General features: G+C 35.2%; 1 protein-coding gene and 7 non-coding genes across 8 annotated transcripts; all 8 read left to right on the forward strand.

Moving 5' to 3' along the window:
- The first annotated feature begins 1,127 nt into the window (after positions 1 to 1,127).
- Positions 1,128 to 1,323, forward strand: LOC123919103. Its single transcript, XR_006813033.1, has one exon. It is a non-coding gene; the product is annotated as a U2 spliceosomal RNA (small nuclear RNA).
- A 1,756-nt stretch (positions 1,324 to 3,079) lies between these two features.
- Positions 3,080 to 3,275, forward strand: LOC123919277. Its single transcript, XR_006813184.1, has one exon. It is a non-coding gene; the product is annotated as a U2 spliceosomal RNA (small nuclear RNA).
- A 1,749-nt stretch (positions 3,276 to 5,024) lies between these two features.
- LOC123919278 lies at positions 5,025 to 5,220 on the forward strand. Its single transcript, XR_006813185.1, has one exon. It is a non-coding gene; the product is annotated as a U2 spliceosomal RNA (small nuclear RNA).
- Positions 5,221 to 6,934: 1,714 nt separating this feature from the next.
- On the forward strand, positions 6,935 to 8,623 carry LOC123914840. Its single transcript, XM_045966006.1, has one exon. The coding sequence runs from the start codon at positions 6,935 to 6,937 to the stop codon at positions 8,621 to 8,623; it is 1,689 nt and encodes a 562-aa protein (XP_045821962.1).
- Positions 8,624 to 11,420: 2,797 nt separating this feature from the next.
- LOC123919101 lies at positions 11,421 to 11,616 on the forward strand. Its single transcript, XR_006813031.1, has one exon. It is a non-coding gene; the product is annotated as a U2 spliceosomal RNA (small nuclear RNA).
- Positions 11,617 to 13,372: 1,756 nt separating this feature from the next.
- Positions 13,373 to 13,568, forward strand: LOC123919094. The gene has a single exon (XR_006813024.1). It is a non-coding gene; the product is annotated as a U2 spliceosomal RNA (small nuclear RNA).
- A 1,754-nt stretch (positions 13,569 to 15,322) lies between these two features.
- Positions 15,323 to 15,518, forward strand: LOC123919279. Its single transcript, XR_006813186.1, has one exon. It is a non-coding gene; the product is annotated as a U2 spliceosomal RNA (small nuclear RNA).
- Positions 15,519 to 17,301: 1,783 nt separating this feature from the next.
- On the forward strand, positions 17,302 to 17,497 carry LOC123919288. Its single transcript, XR_006813195.1, has one exon. It is a non-coding gene; the product is annotated as a U2 spliceosomal RNA (small nuclear RNA).
- The last annotated feature ends 577 nt before the right edge of the window (positions 17,498 to 18,074 follow it).

The raw sequence follows: 18,074 nt of genomic DNA on the forward strand, positions 1-18,074 counted from the left end.
GAACTTACTAGCATGTCAAGCCTTTATAAACACTTACTTGTGCCATATTCTAGCCGATGTGGGACTTAATGTATCCAAGATGGTGTAGTATTAAATTGGAACATGGTTTCTTAAATGTTGGTTCTCCCCAACTACTTTTGACATGTATTTTTTTAACAATCACTTTTGACATGTTATAACGTTTTAACAAAAAAAAAATGTTATCATGGGTGATGAAACATCTTATAAAAAAAATAGGATTTGAAATATGTAAGAATTACGGTTTTAAATCATAATGAAACCTTTTTTGAATTTCCCTCACTCTTATGGTCTCCTTTTTAGTTAACTCACGGCTATCTTTCCCGTGAATAATTGGAAACTATATTTCACGAATCCATGAAATAATTTAATAAAAAAGTGACTAGACAAGTTCTTGAGGGAAACATGGAAAAAATGATTACAAAATGAATAAACTAATCATATTACTTCTGCATTCTCATGAGTAACAGTCCAGTTCTTTGGCAAATTATGTGCGTTGTCCTTCCATAATCTGCAGTTGGCCCAAATGCAGTCCTAAAAACAGCACTACAAAGGTTTAACATTTTAATTTGGATCATATCTCAACCACTCAAACATTTATGGAAGAAGGACCACTCAAACCAAACTGCAAATTTACCAAGATTTAGAAGCCAGCTCATGAAAAACTTATAGTAATTACTGTTTACCGATGAAGTTGTTATTCATTGCATAATGACAATATTAAATAAAAAGATTTCCACTTTGATTTGTTAAAAAAATTCATAAGCTGTAATTGAAAATGATTTCACTTGAACTGAACTAGCAATGGAACAAAAAATGAGAACACTTGGTAGGTAGCATTTAAAAAAACATGCTTTCACTATAATTAAGATATTTGTCAAGCATACTGACTAGAAGACAAGCACTAGTATAAAAACACTATAAGCCATCAAGCTGATTATCAAAACAACTTTTGTTGTGAATATTTTTAAATACTGTTACATAAAAGTGTAGCTCACAGAACACTAGTAGACAAGAAGTTATAGCATAAGAGTCCCACATCGCACAGTCAAAAGAGCAACAGAGCCCATGTCAAATATAAAACCCGCAGCAAGGATGTATTTCAACTCATACCTTTCTCGGCCTTTTGGCTAAGATCAAGTGTAGTATTTGTTCTTATCAGTTTAATATCTGATATGTGGGCCAATGGTCCACGCGATATTAAATTTATTTCTTGAAGGGGAGAGTCCACTAAAATTGCTTGCTATTGGGACTCTCATGTGTGGCTTTTGTGTTGCACTACTGCAATTGCCTGGCGCTACCCACCAATTCAACATCAAAAAATTTCTCTTATTTTATTTATGCGCCTAATATTCCTTCATTTAACCTTACATGTGTTTGCAAATACACAAGTTTGTAAGGGTCGGTAGTCATGTCTAGTAAATGAAAGAAAATTAAATTGCGGGGACGATTTTCATATTTTTTAGCGTAAATGATTTTACATGAAAGGTTCAATACTCATATATGACATAGAATTTCTCCGCAAAGAGAGTATAAGATATTATAGTCAATAAGATATTACTTTTAATTATAAATAAAGTTTATTGCGGAGGCTCATCTTCCCTAAATGGCACCCCAATAGGAACCCACAAAAAATGATGGTTCAAGGGGCTAGGCTCACCAGGTGTTGTGGGCTGGAGGTGCAGCGGCCTGTAATCCCTCCACTGTTAGGAGTTGGAGGTGTTCGCTGCTCTGTGAAACCAGCCTCACGCTGTACCCTCCTTTCTAAGACCCACAAGACTCGTGCCTTCGCTCAAGTCCCATGGCTCAACTCTCAACTTGGAGCGGGCAGGCCAGCATGGTGCACAAACCAGTCCAACCTGTTAAGCCTAAGCCATGTTCCATCACCTTGTTGCCCCCACTCGGGTCACAAGCTGTCGCTACTCAGCTCGGCGAACTTACTAGCATGTCAAGCCTTTATAAACACTTACTTGTGCCATATTCTAGCCGATGTGGGACTTAATGTATCCAAGATGGTGTAGTATTAAATTGGAACATGGTTTCTTAAATGTTGGTTCTCCCCAACTACTTTTGACATGTATTTTTTTAACAATCACTTTTGACATGTTATAACGTTTTAACAAAAAAAAAATGTTATCATGGGTGATGAAACATCTTATAGAAAAAATAGGATTTGAAATATGTAAGAATTACGGTTTTAAATCATAATGAAACCTTTTTTGAATTTCTCTCACTCTTATGGTCTCTTTTTTAGTTAACTCACGGCTATCTTTCCCGTGAATAATTGGAAACTATATTTCACGAATCCATGAAATAATTTAATAAAAAAGTGACTAGACAAGTTCTTGAGGGAAACATGGCAAAAATGATTACAAAATGAATAAACTAATCATATTACTTCTGCATTCTCATGAGTAACAGTCCAGTTCTTTGGCAAATTATGTGTGTTGTCCTTCCATAATCTGCAGTTGGCCCAAATGCAGTCCTAAAAACAGCACTACAAAGGTTTAACATTTTAATTTGGATCATATCTCAACCACTCAAACATTTATGGAAGAAGGACCACTCAAACCAAACTGCAAATTTACCAAGATTTAGAAGCCAGCTCATGAAAAACTTATAGTAATTACTGTTTACCGATGAAGTTGTTATTCATTGCATAATGACAATATTAAATAAAAAGATTTCCACTTTGATTTGTTAAAAAAATTCATGAGCTGTAATTGAAAATGATTTCACTTGAACTGAACTAGCAATGGAACAAAAAATGAGAACACTTGGTAGGTAGCATTTAAAAAAAACATGCTTTCACTATAATTAAGATATTTGTCAAGCATACTGACTAGAAGACAAGCACTAGTATAGAAACACTATAAGCCATCAAGCTGATTATCAAAACAACTTTTGTTGTGAATATTTTTAAATATTGTTACATAAAAGTGTAGCTCACAGAACACTAGTAGACAAGAAGTTATAGCATAAGAGTCCCACATCGCACAGTCAAAAGAGCAACAGAGCCCATGTCAAATATAAAACCCGCAGCAAGGATGTATTTCAACTCATACCTTTCTCGGCCTTTTGGCTAAGATCAAGTGTAGTATCTGTTCTTATCAGTTTAATATCTGATATGTGGGCCAATGGTCCACGCGATATTAAATTTATTTCTTGAAGGGGAGAGTCCACTAAAATAGCTTGCTATTGGGACTCTCATGTGTCGCTTTTGTGTTGCACTACTGCAATTGCCTGGCGCTACCCACCAATTCAACATCAAAAAATTTCTCTTATTTTATTTATGCGCCTAATATTCCTTCATTTAACCTTACATGTATTTGCAAATACACAAGTTTGTAAGGGTCGGTAGTCATGTCTAGTAAATGAAAGAAAATTAAATTGCGGGGACGATTTTCATATTTTTTAGCGTAAATGATTTTACATGAAAGGTTCAATACTCATATATAACATAGAATTTCTCCGCAAAGAGAGTATAAGATATTATAGTCAATAAGATATTACTTTTAATTATATATAAAGTTTAATGTGGAGGCTCGTCTTCCCTAAATGGCACCCCAATAGGAACCCACAAAAAATGATGGTTCAAGGGGCTAAGCTCACCAGGTGTTGTGGGCTGGAGGTGCAGCGGCCTGTAATCCCTCCACTGTTAGGAGTAGGAGGTGTTCGCTGCTCTGTGAAACCAGCCTCACGCTGTACCCTCCTTTCTAAGACCCACAAGACTCGTGCCTTCGCTCAAGTCCCATGGCTCAACTCTCAACTTGGAGCGGGCAGGCCAGCATGGTGCACAAACCAGTCCAACCTGTTAAGCCTAAGCCATGTTCCATCACCTTGTTGCCCCCACTCGGGTCACAAGCTGTCGCTACTCAGCTCGGTGAACTTACTAGCATGTCAAGCCTTTATAAACACTTACTTGTGCCATATTCTATCCGATGTGGGACTCAATGTATCCAAGATGGTGTAGTATTAAATTGGAACATGGTTTCTTAAATGTTGGTTCTCTCCAACTACTTTTGACATGTATTTTTTTAACAATCACTTTTGACAAACGTTTTAACAAAAAAAAATGTTATCATGGGTGTTGAAATATCTTATAAAAAAAATAGGATTTGAAATATGTAAGAATTACGGTTTTAAATCATAATGAAACCTTTTTTGAATTTCTCTCACTCTTATGGTCTCTTTTTTAGTTAACTCACGGCTATCTTTCCCGTGAATAATTGGAAACTATATTTCACGAATCCATGAAATAATTTAATAAAAAAGTGACTAGACAAGTTCTTGAGGGAAACATGGCAAAAATGATTACAAAATGAATAAACTAATCATATTACTTCTGCATTCTCATGAGTAACAGTCCAGTTCTTTGGCAAATTATGTGCGTTGTCCTTCCATAATCTGCAGTTGGCCCAAATGCAGTCCTAAAAACAGCACTACAAAGGTTTAACATTTTAATTTGGATCATATCTCAACCACTCAAACATTTATGGAAGAAGGACCACTCAAACCAAACTGCAAATTTACCAAGATTTAGAAGCCAGCTCATGAAAAACTTATAGTAATTACTGTTTACCGATGAAGTTGTTATTCATTGCATAATGACAATATTAAATAAAAAGATTTCCACTTTGATTTGTTAAAAAAATTCATAAGCTGTAATTGAAAATGATTTCACTTGAACTGAACTAGCAATGGAACAAAAAATGAGAACACTTGGTAGGTAGCATTTAAAAAAAACATGCTTTCACTATAATTAAGATATTTGTCAAGCATACTGACTAGAAGACAAGCACTAGTATAGAAACACTCTAAGCCATCAAGCTGATTATCAAAACAACTTTTGTTGTGAATATTTTTAAATACTGTTACATAAAAGTGTAGCTAACAGAACACTAGTAGACAAGAAGTTATAGCATAAGAGTCCCACATCGCACAGTCAAAAGAGCAACAGAGCCCATGTCAAATATAAAACCCGCAGCAAGGATGTATTTCAACTCATACCTTTCTCGGCCTTTTGGCTAAGATCAAGTGTAGTATCTGTTCTTATCAGTTTAATATCTGATATGTGGGCCAATGGTCCACGCGATATTAAATTTATTTCTTGAAGGGGAGAGTCCACTAAAATAGCTTGCTATTGGGACTCTCATGTGTCGCTTTTGTGTTGCACTACTGCAATTGCCTGGCGCTACCCACCAATTCAACATCAAAAAATTTCTCTTATTTTATTTATGCGCCTAATATTCCTTCATTTAACCTTACATGTGTTTGCAAATACACAAGTTTGTAAGGGTCGGTAGTCATGTCTAGTAAATGAAAGAAAATTAAATTGCGGGGACGATTTTCATATTTTTGAGCGTAAATGATTTTACATGAAAGGTTCAATTCATTACCAAAAAAAATACTCATTTCAATACTCATATATGACATAGAATTTCTCCGCAAAGAGAGTATAAGATAATATAGTCAATAAGATATTACTTTTAATTATAAATAAAGTTTATTGCGGAGGCTCGTCTTCCCTAAATGGCACCCCAATAGGAATCCACAAAAAATGATGGTTCAAGGGGCTAGGCTCACCAGGTGTTGTGGGCTGGAGGTGCAGCGGCCTGTAATCCCTCCACTGTTAGGAGGAGGAGGTGTTCGCTGCTCTGTGAAACCAACCTCACGTTGTAACCTCCTTTCTAAGACCCACAAGACTCGTGCCTTCGCTCAAGTCCCATGGCTCAATTCTCAACTTGGAGCGGGCAGGCCATGTGAATATATGCCTTGACAGGAACAATGTTGTTTTTGATGATTGACAAAAGAAGTTTAAGAATGACAAAGAATGCAAAAAGCGGAAAAGTTGAGTAAACTTTCAAGACTTGGATTATAGAATTATTGGATTGTAATCCATCTATTTTTAGGATCTTTATGTGAGTAGTAGAAAAAGCTTTCTTGAAAATATATCACACACTCACAATAATTTTCATTTAAATAAAATTTTGCATGAAAATATTTTTGCATGAAAAGTCATAATTTATTAGTAAAATTGCATAATTGTTTTTTTCATTTAAATCATGATTTCGCGTGATCTCTTACTAAAAAGTCATAACTGATTTTATTGTGACTTATTCAATTAGCTCATAATATTGTTTCAACGTGTCTTAATTCTTAGCAAATGCTAATTGAGAGATAATTGATATATTTCCTGAATTGTTTCTAACGGCTACTTTACACTTAATTACCAACGGCTATTTGTTCTTAAGGCAGCTCACTTTCATTTGTCCAATATAAATAGGTGTCTTACGATAGCTCATGATAAGGACTGAATTTTGCATAATATTATATCAAAAATAATACTCATCACTCTCATTATTTTACACTTGCTAATATATTATCTTGAGAGCTTTTTTATACTACATAGTTTACTTGTAGTACTTGTGCTTCAATTTGTTTTATCTACACATATGGTATAATATCTTGTAACTCAATTTATTCCACTTGTATTGGGTGTGATCTCAAGGTTTTCAAGAGAGGTGATATCTCTTGGTTTAGAGGCTCTTGCACAAGGGAGGTGATATCCCATTGTTTGTGTTGAGAGTTCTCGGTTGTAAAGGTTATTAGCTTATCCTGTTATAAAAGCTTGGTGTAGTGAAATCTCAAGGTGCTTTCCTTGGGGATTGGAGTAGGCCCTTTGTTTTTGGCCGAACCAGGATAATTTCTTTGTGTTTTTCTTCTTACCCTTTCATCTCTTTTATTTCTCACTACAAGTTATTTTATTTGGTTAAAATATTTTAAGTGCTTATTTTTAATCATTTTTTAGCACACAATTCACCCCCCCCCTCTTGTGTCGTTTGGAGTCACTTGAACAACAAGTGGCATCAGAGCTTGGACTCTTGTTTAAAGACTAATCGTCTCAAGAGCCAAGATGACTTCAAACAATTTTTATGTGGAAATTTCCATAAATAGACCACCACCCTTCAATGGTGAATGGTATGGTTATTGGAAAGAAAAAATGAAAATTTTTCTTCAAGGTATAGACCTTGATATATGGGATGCCGTGGAAAATGGTCCTTTTATTCCCACTCGTTTAGTTAATAATGTAGTGGTGAATAAACCAAGAAATCTTTGGACCAAAAAGGAAAAAGAAAAGGTACAATACAATTTGAAGGCTAAAACAATCATAAGTATTGCTTTAAGCATGGATGAGTTTTACCGAGTTTCAAATTGTAGTACCGCCAAGGAAATGTGGGACACCCTTCAAGTGACCCATGAGGGAACTCCCGAGGTCAAGAGGGCAAGAATGAACACATTAACTCGTGACTATGAACTATTTAGGATGAAATCGGAAGAAAATATAAAAGATATGCAAACACGATTCATCCACATAGTTAATCATCTCCGAGCACTTGGAAAAACTTTCAATAATGAGGATTTAATTAACAAAGTTCTTGGATGTCTAAATCGGAGTTGGCAACCCAAAGTGACTGCCATTTCAGAATCTAGAGATTTAGCATCTATGGACTTGGCTACTCTTTTTGGAAAACTGCAGGAACACGAGATGCAACTAAATCGACTCATAGAAAATGAAGAAGGAGAAAAGAAAAAGAAAGGGCATGCTTTAGCTGCAACTACCAAAAATAGTGACTTTGAAGGTGGTGACAGTTCTGATGAAGATGACGTGAACATGGCTTTAATGTTTCAAAATTTCAAAAAGTTCATGCGACACCAAGCTAAACCAAAACAATTTCGAAATTCTCAAAAGAAAAGTGATGAAGGAACCTCTTTCAATCCAACATGCTATAAGTGTGGTAAGAAAGGTCATATAAAATCTGAGTGTCTGCTATATCAAAAGAAACATGAGAAATTAGATAGAAGACCACAAATAGAATCTAAAGGGAGAAGGGCTTACATTTCAATGGACGATAACGACACGGATTCATCCGACGAATCAGATAATGAGGAAGCAAATCTATGTCTCATGGTTAATCAAGAAGAAGAGGTAAATTCATTTGAATCTGAGCCCAACTTTACTTATGATGAGTTGCTTTTTATTTGTGAAGAATTAAACAAAGAGTCTAGTAAATTTAAAAAAATTGTTTCTACTTCTAAGAAAACTATTTCCACTCTTGAATCAAAAATTGAAGTTTTAAATAAGGAAATAGATATTCTTAAAGAGAAACAAGTTTTTGTAAGTAATGTCTCTACTTACACCCCTTGTGAAAACAACAAAGAAAATATTGAATGTAATGAATGCAATATATTGAAAGATAAAGTTGAAGATTTGAATAATGTTCTTGCAAAATTCACAATGGGTAGAGACAAACTAGACATCATTTTGGGCAATCAAAAGGCAAGCTATAATAAAGTCGGTTTGGGTTATCAACCAAAAAGACACACTTTACCTTTTAAAAGAAATTTTAGCTCAAACAAGACTTCTAGTAGACCTTTTGTTAAATGTTTCTATTGCAACAAAAATGGTCATACTTCATCTATTTGTAATTTAAGAAAGAACCAATATTTAAATAATAGGTGGGAAGGAATCTCAAATGGCACTTTGCCTAAAGCTAACTCTAAAGGACCCAAAATGATTTGGGTACCAAAAGCCAAAAATTGATTTTGTGTTGTAGGTGTGCTTGGAGTCCAATAACTCAAATATTATATTTTTAATGGCTATTCAAAGCACATGAAATGGGAGAAAAATGAGTTGTCCCTATCATCACCAAAAAGTGGCTATGTATCGCAAGGCGATGTTATTGAAAGTTCTCCAAAAAGAAATTGCAAATTCAAGAGAAGCAAAACTGGTTTACTCTTTTCACTTTATTAATTTTTATGATTTATTTTTTCTGAATATATGCCTTGCCATGATTATTTCTTTCCCGCTTTTTGATAATGCCAAAAGGGGGAGAGTTGTGTGATTTGCATGTTTCAGGGGGAGTAGTTTGTAGATGTTTGCATATAGAAAGGGGGAGAATAATCTGCGCTTATTTCTGATATATATTTTATTATTAATTATTGTTATTCTAACCCTCCATTGAGCAAATCCCACCATGAGATGTTTGTCATCATCAAAAAGGGGGAGAATGTGAATATATGCCTTGACAGGAACAATGTTGTTTTTGATGATTGACAAAAGAAGTTTAAGAATGACAAAGAATGCAAAAAGCGGAAAAGTTGAGTAAACTTTCAAGACTTGGATTATAGAATTATTGGATTGTAATCCATCTATTTTTAGGATCTTTATGTGAGTAGTAGAAAAAGCTTTCTTGAAAATATATCACACACTCACAATAATTTTCATTTAAATAAAATTTTGCATGAAAATATTTTTGCATGAAAAGTCATAATTTATTAGTAAAATTGCATAATTGTTTTTTTCATTTAAATCATGATTTCGCGTGATCTCTTACTAAAAAGTCATAACTGATTTTATTGTGACTTATTCAATTAGCTCATAATATTGTTTCAACGTGTCTTAATTCTTAGCAAATGCTAATTGAGAGATAATTGATATATTTCCTGAATTGTTTCTAACGGCTACTTTACACTTAATTACCAACGGCTATTTGTTCTTAAGGCAGCTCACTTTCATTTGTCCAATATAAATAGGTGTCTTACGATAGCTCATGATAAGGACTGAATTTTGCATAATATTATATCAAAAATAATACTCATCACTCTCATTATTTTACACTTGCTAATATATTATCTTGAGAGCTTTTTTATACTACATAGTTTACTTGTAGTACTTGTGCTTCAATTTGTTTTATCTACACATATGGTATAATATCTTGTAACTCAATTTATTCCACTTGTATTGGGTGTGATCTCAAGGTTTTCAAGAGAGGTGATATCTCTTGGTTTAGAGGCTCTTGCACAAGGGAGGTGATATCCCATTGTTTGTGTTGAGAGTTCTCGGTTGTAAAGGTTATTAGCTTATCCTGTTATAAAAGCTTGGTGTAGTGAAATCTCAAGGTGCTTTCCTTGGGGACTGGAGTAGGCCCTTTGTTTTTGGCCGAACCAGGATAATTTCTTTGTGTTTTTCTTCTTACCCTTTCATCTCTTTTATTTCTCACTACAAGTTATTTTATTTGGTTAAAATATTTTAAGTGCTTATTTTTAATCATTTTTTAGCACACAATTCACCCCCCCCTCTTGTGTCGTTTGGAGTCACTTGAACAACAGGCCAGCATGGTGCACAAACTAGTCCAACCTGTTAAGCCTAAGCCATGTTCCATCACCTTGTTGCCCCCACTCGGGTCACAAGCTATCGCTACTCAGCTCGGCGAACTTACTAGCATGTCAAGCCTTTAGAAACACTTACTTGTGCCATATTCTAGCCGATGTGGGACTTAATGTATCCAAGATGGTGTAGTATTAAATTGGAACATGGTTTCTTAAATGTTGGTTCTCCCCAACTACTTTTGACATGTATTTTTTTAACAATCACTTTTGACATGTTATAATGTTTTAACAAAAAAAAAATGTTATCATGGGTGATGAAACATCTTATAAAAAAAATAGGATTTGAAATATGTAAGAATTACGGTTTTAAATCATAATGAAACCTTTTTTGAATTTCCCTCACTCTTATGGTCTCCTTTTTAGTTAACTCACGGCTATCTTTCCCGTGAATAATTGGAAACTATATTTCACGAATCCATGAAATAATTTAATAAAAAAGTGACTAGACAAGTTCTTGAGGGAAACATGGAAAAAATGATTACAAAATGAATAAACTAATCATATTACTTCTGCATTCTCATGAGTAACAGTCCAGTTCTTTGGCAAATTATGTGCGTTGTCCTTCCATAATCTGCAGTTGGCCCAAATGCAGTCCTAAAAACAGCACTACAAAGGTTTAACATTTTAATTTGGATCATATCTCAACCACTCAAACATTTATGGAAGAAGGACCACTCAAACCAAACTGCAAATTTACCAAGATTTAGAAGTCAGCTCATGAAAAACTTATAGTAATTACTGTTTACCGATGAAGTTGTTATTCATTGCATAATGACAATATTAAATAAAAAGATTTCCACTTTGATTTGTTAAAAAAATTCATAAGCTGTAATTGAAAATGATTTCACTTGAACTGAACTAGCAATGGAACAAAAAATGAGAACACTTGGTAGGTAGCATTTAAAAAAACATGCTTTCACTATAATTAAGATATTTGTCAAGCATACTGACTAGAAGACAAGCACTAGTATAAAAACACTATAAGCCATCAAGCTGATTATCAAAACAACTTTTGTTGTGAATATTTTTAAATACTGTTACATAAAAGTGTAGCTCACAGAACACTAGTAGACAAGAAGTTATAGCATAAGAGTCCCACATCGCATAGTCAAAAGAGCAACAGAGCCCATGTCAAAGATAAAACCCGCAGCAAGGATGTATTTCAACTCATACCTTTCTCGGCCTTTTGGCTAAGATCAAGTGTAGTATTTGTTCTTATCAGTTTAATATCTGATATGTGGGCCAATGGTCCACGCGATATTAAATTTATTTCTTGAAGGGGAGAGTCCACTAAAATTGCTTGCTATTGGGACTCTCATGTGTCGCTTTTGTGTTGCACTACTGCAATTGCCTGGCGCTACCCACCAATTCAACATCAAAAAATTTCTCTTATTTTATTTATGCGCCTAATATTCCTTCATTTAACCTTACATGTGTTTGCAAATACACAAGTTTGTAAGGGTCGGTAGTCATGTCTAGTAAATGAAAGAAAATTAAATTGCGGGGACGATTTTCATATTTTTGAGCGTAAATGATTTTACATGAAAGGTTCAATACTCATATATGACATAGAATTTCTCCGCAAAGTGAGTATAAGATATTATAGTCAATAAGATATTACTTTTAATTATAAATAAAGTTTATTGCGGAGGCTCATCTTCCCTAAATGGCACCCCAATAGGAACCCACAAAAAATGATGGTTCAAGGGGCTAGGCTCACCAGGTGTTGTGGGCTGGAGGTGCAGCGGCCTGTAATCCCTCCACTGTTAGGAGTTGGACGTGTTCGCTGCTCTGTGAAACCAGCCTCACGTTGTACCCTCCTTTCTAAGACCCACAAGACTCGTGCCTTCGCTCAAGTCCCATGGCTCAACTCTCAACTTGGAGCGGGCAGGCCAGCATGGTGCACAAACCAGTCCAACCTGTTAAGCCTAAGCCATGTTCCATCACCTTGTTGCCCCCACTCGGGTCACAAGCTGTCGCTACTCAGCTCGGCGAACTTACTAGCATGTCAAGCCTTTATAAACACTTACTTGTGCCATATTCTAGCCGATGTGGGACTTAATGTATCCAAGATGGTGTAGTATTAAATTGGAACATGGTTTCTTAAATGTTGGTTCTCCCCAACTACTTTTGACATGTATTTTTTTAACAATCACTTTTGACATGTTATAACGTTTTAACAAAAAAAAAATGTTATCATGGGTGATGAAACATCTTATAAAAAAAATAGGATTTGAAATATGTAAGAATTACGGTTTTAAATCATAATGAAACCTTTTTTGAATTTCTCTCACTCTTATGGTCTCTTTTTTAGTTAACTCACGGCTATCTTTCCCGTGAATAATTGGAAACTATATTTCACGAATCCATGAAATAATTTAATAAAAAAGTGACTAGACAAGTTCTTGAGGGAAACATGGCAAAAATGATTACAAAATGAATAAACTAATCATATTACTTCTGCATTCTCATGAGTAACAGTCCAGTTCTTTGGCAAATTATGTGTGTTGTCCTTCCATAATCTGCAGTTGGCCCAAATGCAGTCCTAAAAACAGCACTACAAAGGTTTAACATTTTAATTTGGATCATATCTCAACCACTCAAACATTTATGGAAGAAGGACCACTCAAACCAAACTGCAAATTTACCAAGATTTAGAAGCCAGCTCATGAAAAACTTATAGTAATTACTGTTTACCGATGAAGTTGTTATTCATTGCATAATGACAATATTAAATAAAAAGATTTCCACTTTGATTTGTTAAAAAAATTCATGAGCTGTAATTGAAAATGATTTCACTTGAACTGAACTAGCAATGGAACAAAAAATGAGAACACTTGGTAGGTAGCATTTAAAAAAAACATGCTTTCACTATAATTAAGATATTTGTCAAGCATACTGACTAAAAGACAAGCACTAGTATAGAAACACTCTAAGTCATCAAGCTGATTATCAAAACAACTTTTGTTGTGAATATTTTTAAATACTGTTACATAAAAGTGTAGCTAACAGAACACTAGTAGACAAGAAGTTATAGCATAAGAGTCCCACATCGCACAGTCAAAAGAGCAACAGAGCCCATGTCAAATATAAAACCCGCAGCAAGGATGTATTTCAACTCATACCTTTCTCGGCCTTTTGGCTAAGATCAAGTGTAGTATCTGTTCTTATCAGTTTAATATCTGATATGTGGGCCAATGGTCCACGCGATATTAAATTTATTTCTTGAAGGGGAGAGTCCACTAAAATAGCTTGCTATTGGGACTCTCATGTGTCGCTTTTGTGTTGCACTACTGCAATTGCCTGGAGCTACCCACCAATTCAACATCAAAAAATTTCTCTTATTTTATTTATGCGCCTAATATTCCTTCATTTAACCTTACATGTATTTGCAAATACACAAGTTTGTAAGGGTCGGTAGTCATGTCTAGTAAATGAAAGAAAATTAAATTGCGGGGACGATTTTCATATTTTTTAGCGTAAATGATTTTACATGAAAGGTTCAATACTCATATATGACATAGAATTTCTCCGCAAAGAGAGTATAAGATATTATAGTCAATAAGATATTACTTTTAATTATATATAAAGTTTATTGTGGAGGCTCGTCTTCCCTAAATGGCACCCCAATAGGAACCCACAAAAAATGATGGTTCAAGGGGCTAGGCTCACCAGGTGTTGTGGGCTGGAGGTGCAGCGGCCTGTAATCCCTCCACTGTTAGGAGTAGGAGGTGTTCGCTGCTCTGTGAAACCAGCCTCACGCTGTACCCTCCTTTCTAAGACCCACAAGACTCGTGCCTTCGCTCAAGTCCCATGGCTCAACTCTCAACTTGGAGCGGGCAGGCCAGCATGGTGCACAAACCAGTCCAACCTGTTAAGCCTAAGCCATGTTCCATTACCTTGTTGCCCCCACTCGGGTCACAAGCTGTCGCTACTCAGCTCGGTGAACTTACTAGCATGTCAAGCCTTTATAAACACTTACTTGTGCCATATTCTATCCGATGTGGGACTCAATGTATCCAAGATGGTGTAGTATTAAATTGGAACATGGTTTCTTAAATGTTGGTTCTCCCCAACTACTTTTGACATGTATTTTTTTAACAATCACTTTTGACATGTTATAACGTTTTAACAAAAAAAAATGTTATCATGGGTGTTGAAATATCTTATAAAAAAAATAGGATTTGAAATATGTAAGAATTACGGTTTTAAATCATAATGAACCTTTTTTGAATTTCTCTCACTCTTATGGTCTCTTTTTTAGTTAACTCATGGCTATCTTTCCCGTGAATAATTGGAAACTATATTTCACGAATCCATGAAATAATTTAATAAAAAAGTGACTAGACAAGTTCTTGAGGGAAACATGGCAAAAATGATTACAAAATGAATAAACTAATCATATTACTTCTGCATTCTCATGAGTAACAGTCCAGTTCTTTGGCAAATTATGTGCGTTGTCCTTCCATAATCTGCAGTTGGCCCAAATGCAGTCCTAAAAACAGCACTACAAAGGTTTAACATTTTAATTTGGATCATATCTCAACCACTCAAACATTTATGGAAGAAGGACCACTCAAACCAAACTGCAAATTTACCAAGATTTAGAAGCCAGCTCATGAAAAACTTATAGTAATTACTGTTTACCGATGAAGTTGTTATTCATTGCATAATGACAATATTAAATAAAAAGATTTCCACTTTGATTTGTTAAAAAAATTCATAAGCTGTAATTGAAAATGATTTCACTTGAACTGAACTAGCAATGGAACAAAAAATGAGAACACTTGGTAGGTAGCATTTAAAAAAAACATGCTTTCACTATAATTAAGATATTTGTCAAGCATACTGACTAGAAGACAAGCACTAGTATAGAAACACTCTAAGCCATCAAGCTGATTATCAAAACAACTTTTGTTGTGAATATTTTTAAATACTGTTACATAAAAGTGTAGCTAACAGAACACTAGTAGACAAGAAGTTATAGCATAAGAGTCCCACATCGCACAGTCAAAAGAGCAACAGAGCCCATGTCAAATATAAAACCCGCAGCAAGGATGTATTTCAACTCATACCTTTCTCGGCCTTTTGGCTAAGATCAAGTGTAGTATCTGTTCTTATCAGTTTAATATCTGATATGTGGGCCAATGGTCCACGCGATATTAAATTTATTTCTTGAAGGGGAGAGTCCACTAAAATAGCTTGCTATTGGGACTCTCATGTGTCGCTTTTGTGTTGCACTACTGCAATTGCCTGGCGCTACCCACCAATTCAACATCAAAAAATTTCTCTTATTTTATTTATGCGCCTAATATTCCTTCATTTAACCTTACATGTGTTTGCAAATACACAAGTTTGTAAGGGTCGGTAGTCATGTCTAGTAAATGAAAGAAAATTAAATTGCGGGGACGATTTTCATATTTTTGAGCGTAAATGATTTTACATGAAAGGTTCAATTCATTACCAAAAAAAATACTCTTTTCAATACTCATATATGACATAGAATTTCTCCGCAAAGAGAGTATAAGATAATATAGTCAATAAGATATTACTTTTAATTATAAATAAAGTTTATTGCGGAGGCTCGTCTTCCCTAAATGGCACCCCAATAGGAATCCACAAAAAATGATGGTTCAAGGGGCTAGGCTCACCAGGTGTTGTGGGCTGGAGGTGCAGCGGCCTGTAATCCCTCCACTGTTAGGAGGAGGAGGTGTTCGCTGCTCTGTGAAACCAACCTCACGTTGTACCCTCCTTTCTAAGACCCACAAGACTCGTGCCTTCGCTCAAGTCCCATGGCTCAATTCTCAACTTGGAGCGGGCAGGCCAGCATGGTGCACAAACTAGTCCAACCTGTTAAGCCTAAGCCATGTTCCATCACCTTGTTGCCCCCACTCGGGTCACAAGCTATCGCTACTCAGCTCGGCGAACTTACTAGCATGTCAAGCCTTTAGAAACACTTACTTGTGCCATATTCTAGCCGATGTGGGACTTAATGTATCCAAGATGGTGTAGTATTAAATTGGAACATGGTTTCTTAAATGTTGGTTCTCCCCAACTACTTTTGACATGTATTTTTTTAACAATCACTTTTGACATGTTATAACGTTTTAACAAAAAAAAATGTTATCATGGGAGATGAAATATATTATAAAAAAAATAGGATTTGAAATATGTAAGAATTACGGTTTTAAATCATAATGAAACCTTTTTTGAATTTCTCTCACTCTTATGGTCTCTTTTTTAGTTAACTCACGGCTATCTTTCCCGTGAAAAATTGGAAACTATATTTCACGAATCCATGAAATAATTTAATAAAAAAGTGACTAGAAAAGTTCTTGAGGGAAACATGGCAAAAATGCATACAAAATGAATAAACTAACCATATTACTTCTGCATTCTCATGAGTAACAGTCCAGTTCTTTGGCAAATTATGTGCGTTGTCCTTCCATAATCTGCAGTTGGCCCAAATGCAGTCCTAAAAACAGCACTACAAAGGTTTAACATTTTAATTTGGATCATATCTCAACCACTCAAACATTTATGGAAGAAGGACCACTCAAACCAAACTGCAAATTTACCAAGATTTAGAAGCCAGCTCATGAAAAACTTATAGTAATTACTGTTTACCGATGAAGTTGTTATTCATTGCATAATGAAAATATTAAATAAAAAGATTTCCACTTTGATTTGTTAAAAAAATTCATAAGCTGTAATTGAAAATGATTTCACTTGAACTGAACTAGCAATGGAACAAAAAATGAGAACACTTGGTAGGTAGCATTTAAAAAAACATGCTTTCACTATAATTAAGATATTTGTCAAGCATACTGACTAGAAGACAAGCACTAGTATAGAAACACTATAAGCCATCAAGCTGATTATCAAAACAACTTTTGTTGTGAATATTTTTAAATACTATTACATAAAAGTGTAGCTCACAGAACACTAGTAGACAAGAAGTTATAGCATAAGAGTCCCACATCGCACAGTCAAAAGAGCAACAGAGCCCATGTCAAATATAAAACCCGCAGCAAGGATGTATTTCAACTCATACCTTTCTCGGCCTTTTGGCTAAGATCAAGTGTAGTATCTGTTCTTATCAGTTTAATATCTGATATGTGGGCCAATGGTCCACGCGATATTAAATTTATTTCTTGAGGGGGAGAGTCCACTAAACTAGCTTGCTATTGGGACTCTCATGTGTCGCTTTTGTGTTGCACTACTGCAATTGCCTGGCGCACCCCACCAATTCAACATCAAAAAATTTCTCTTATTTTATTTATGCCCATAACACCTGGTGAGCCTAGCACAAAAATAATCAAGAACATAATAAATAACGAACCAAGTGTACGATAGTTAACAAGATAAAACATAAAAGCTTTAAAACAAAAGCAAATAATGTGCATAGAAGCCTAGTGTTTTTGGAGAAGGGCTATGATCATATCAAATTTGTTGTTCAGAGTGTCCACTTTGGAATCCAGCTTATCCACCTTGGTTGCAAGAACTTGGTGTTCGTACCTCTGCTCTTCAATAGCTTGCTCCAAGACCCTCAGATGATCCACATTTGCTTCCATAGGAGCTTTTCCTTTATCAGATGAAGATTCACCATCCTCTGAATAGTCAATCATAAGCACTTGTTCCTCTATCATTGGCACTTGTTCTTGAGTGAGCAATGCAGCCTCTTGAGCGATCCTCTCAGTTTCTATCCTCTGATCCTCTAAGCACTTGAACAATTTGGAGTCCACCCAGCAGTTGTTGAGCACATGCCGAAGCATATCATCAGCAGCTTGCCTTGCAGATAAAGCTGCAGCCTTAGAGATCTC

This window comes from Trifolium pratense, linkage group LG3, assembly GCF_020283565.1.
Source record: "Trifolium pratense cultivar HEN17-A07 linkage group LG3, ARS_RC_1.1, whole genome shotgun sequence".
Lineage (NCBI taxonomy): Eukaryota > Viridiplantae > Streptophyta > Magnoliopsida > Fabales > Fabaceae > Trifolium > Trifolium pratense.

Bases quoted from the DNA above. Each gene is read 5' to 3' on its own strand.
- LOC123914840 (XM_045966006.1), top strand. From the start codon at position 6,935: ATGACTTCAAACAATTTTTATGTGGAAATTTCCATAAATAGACCACCA.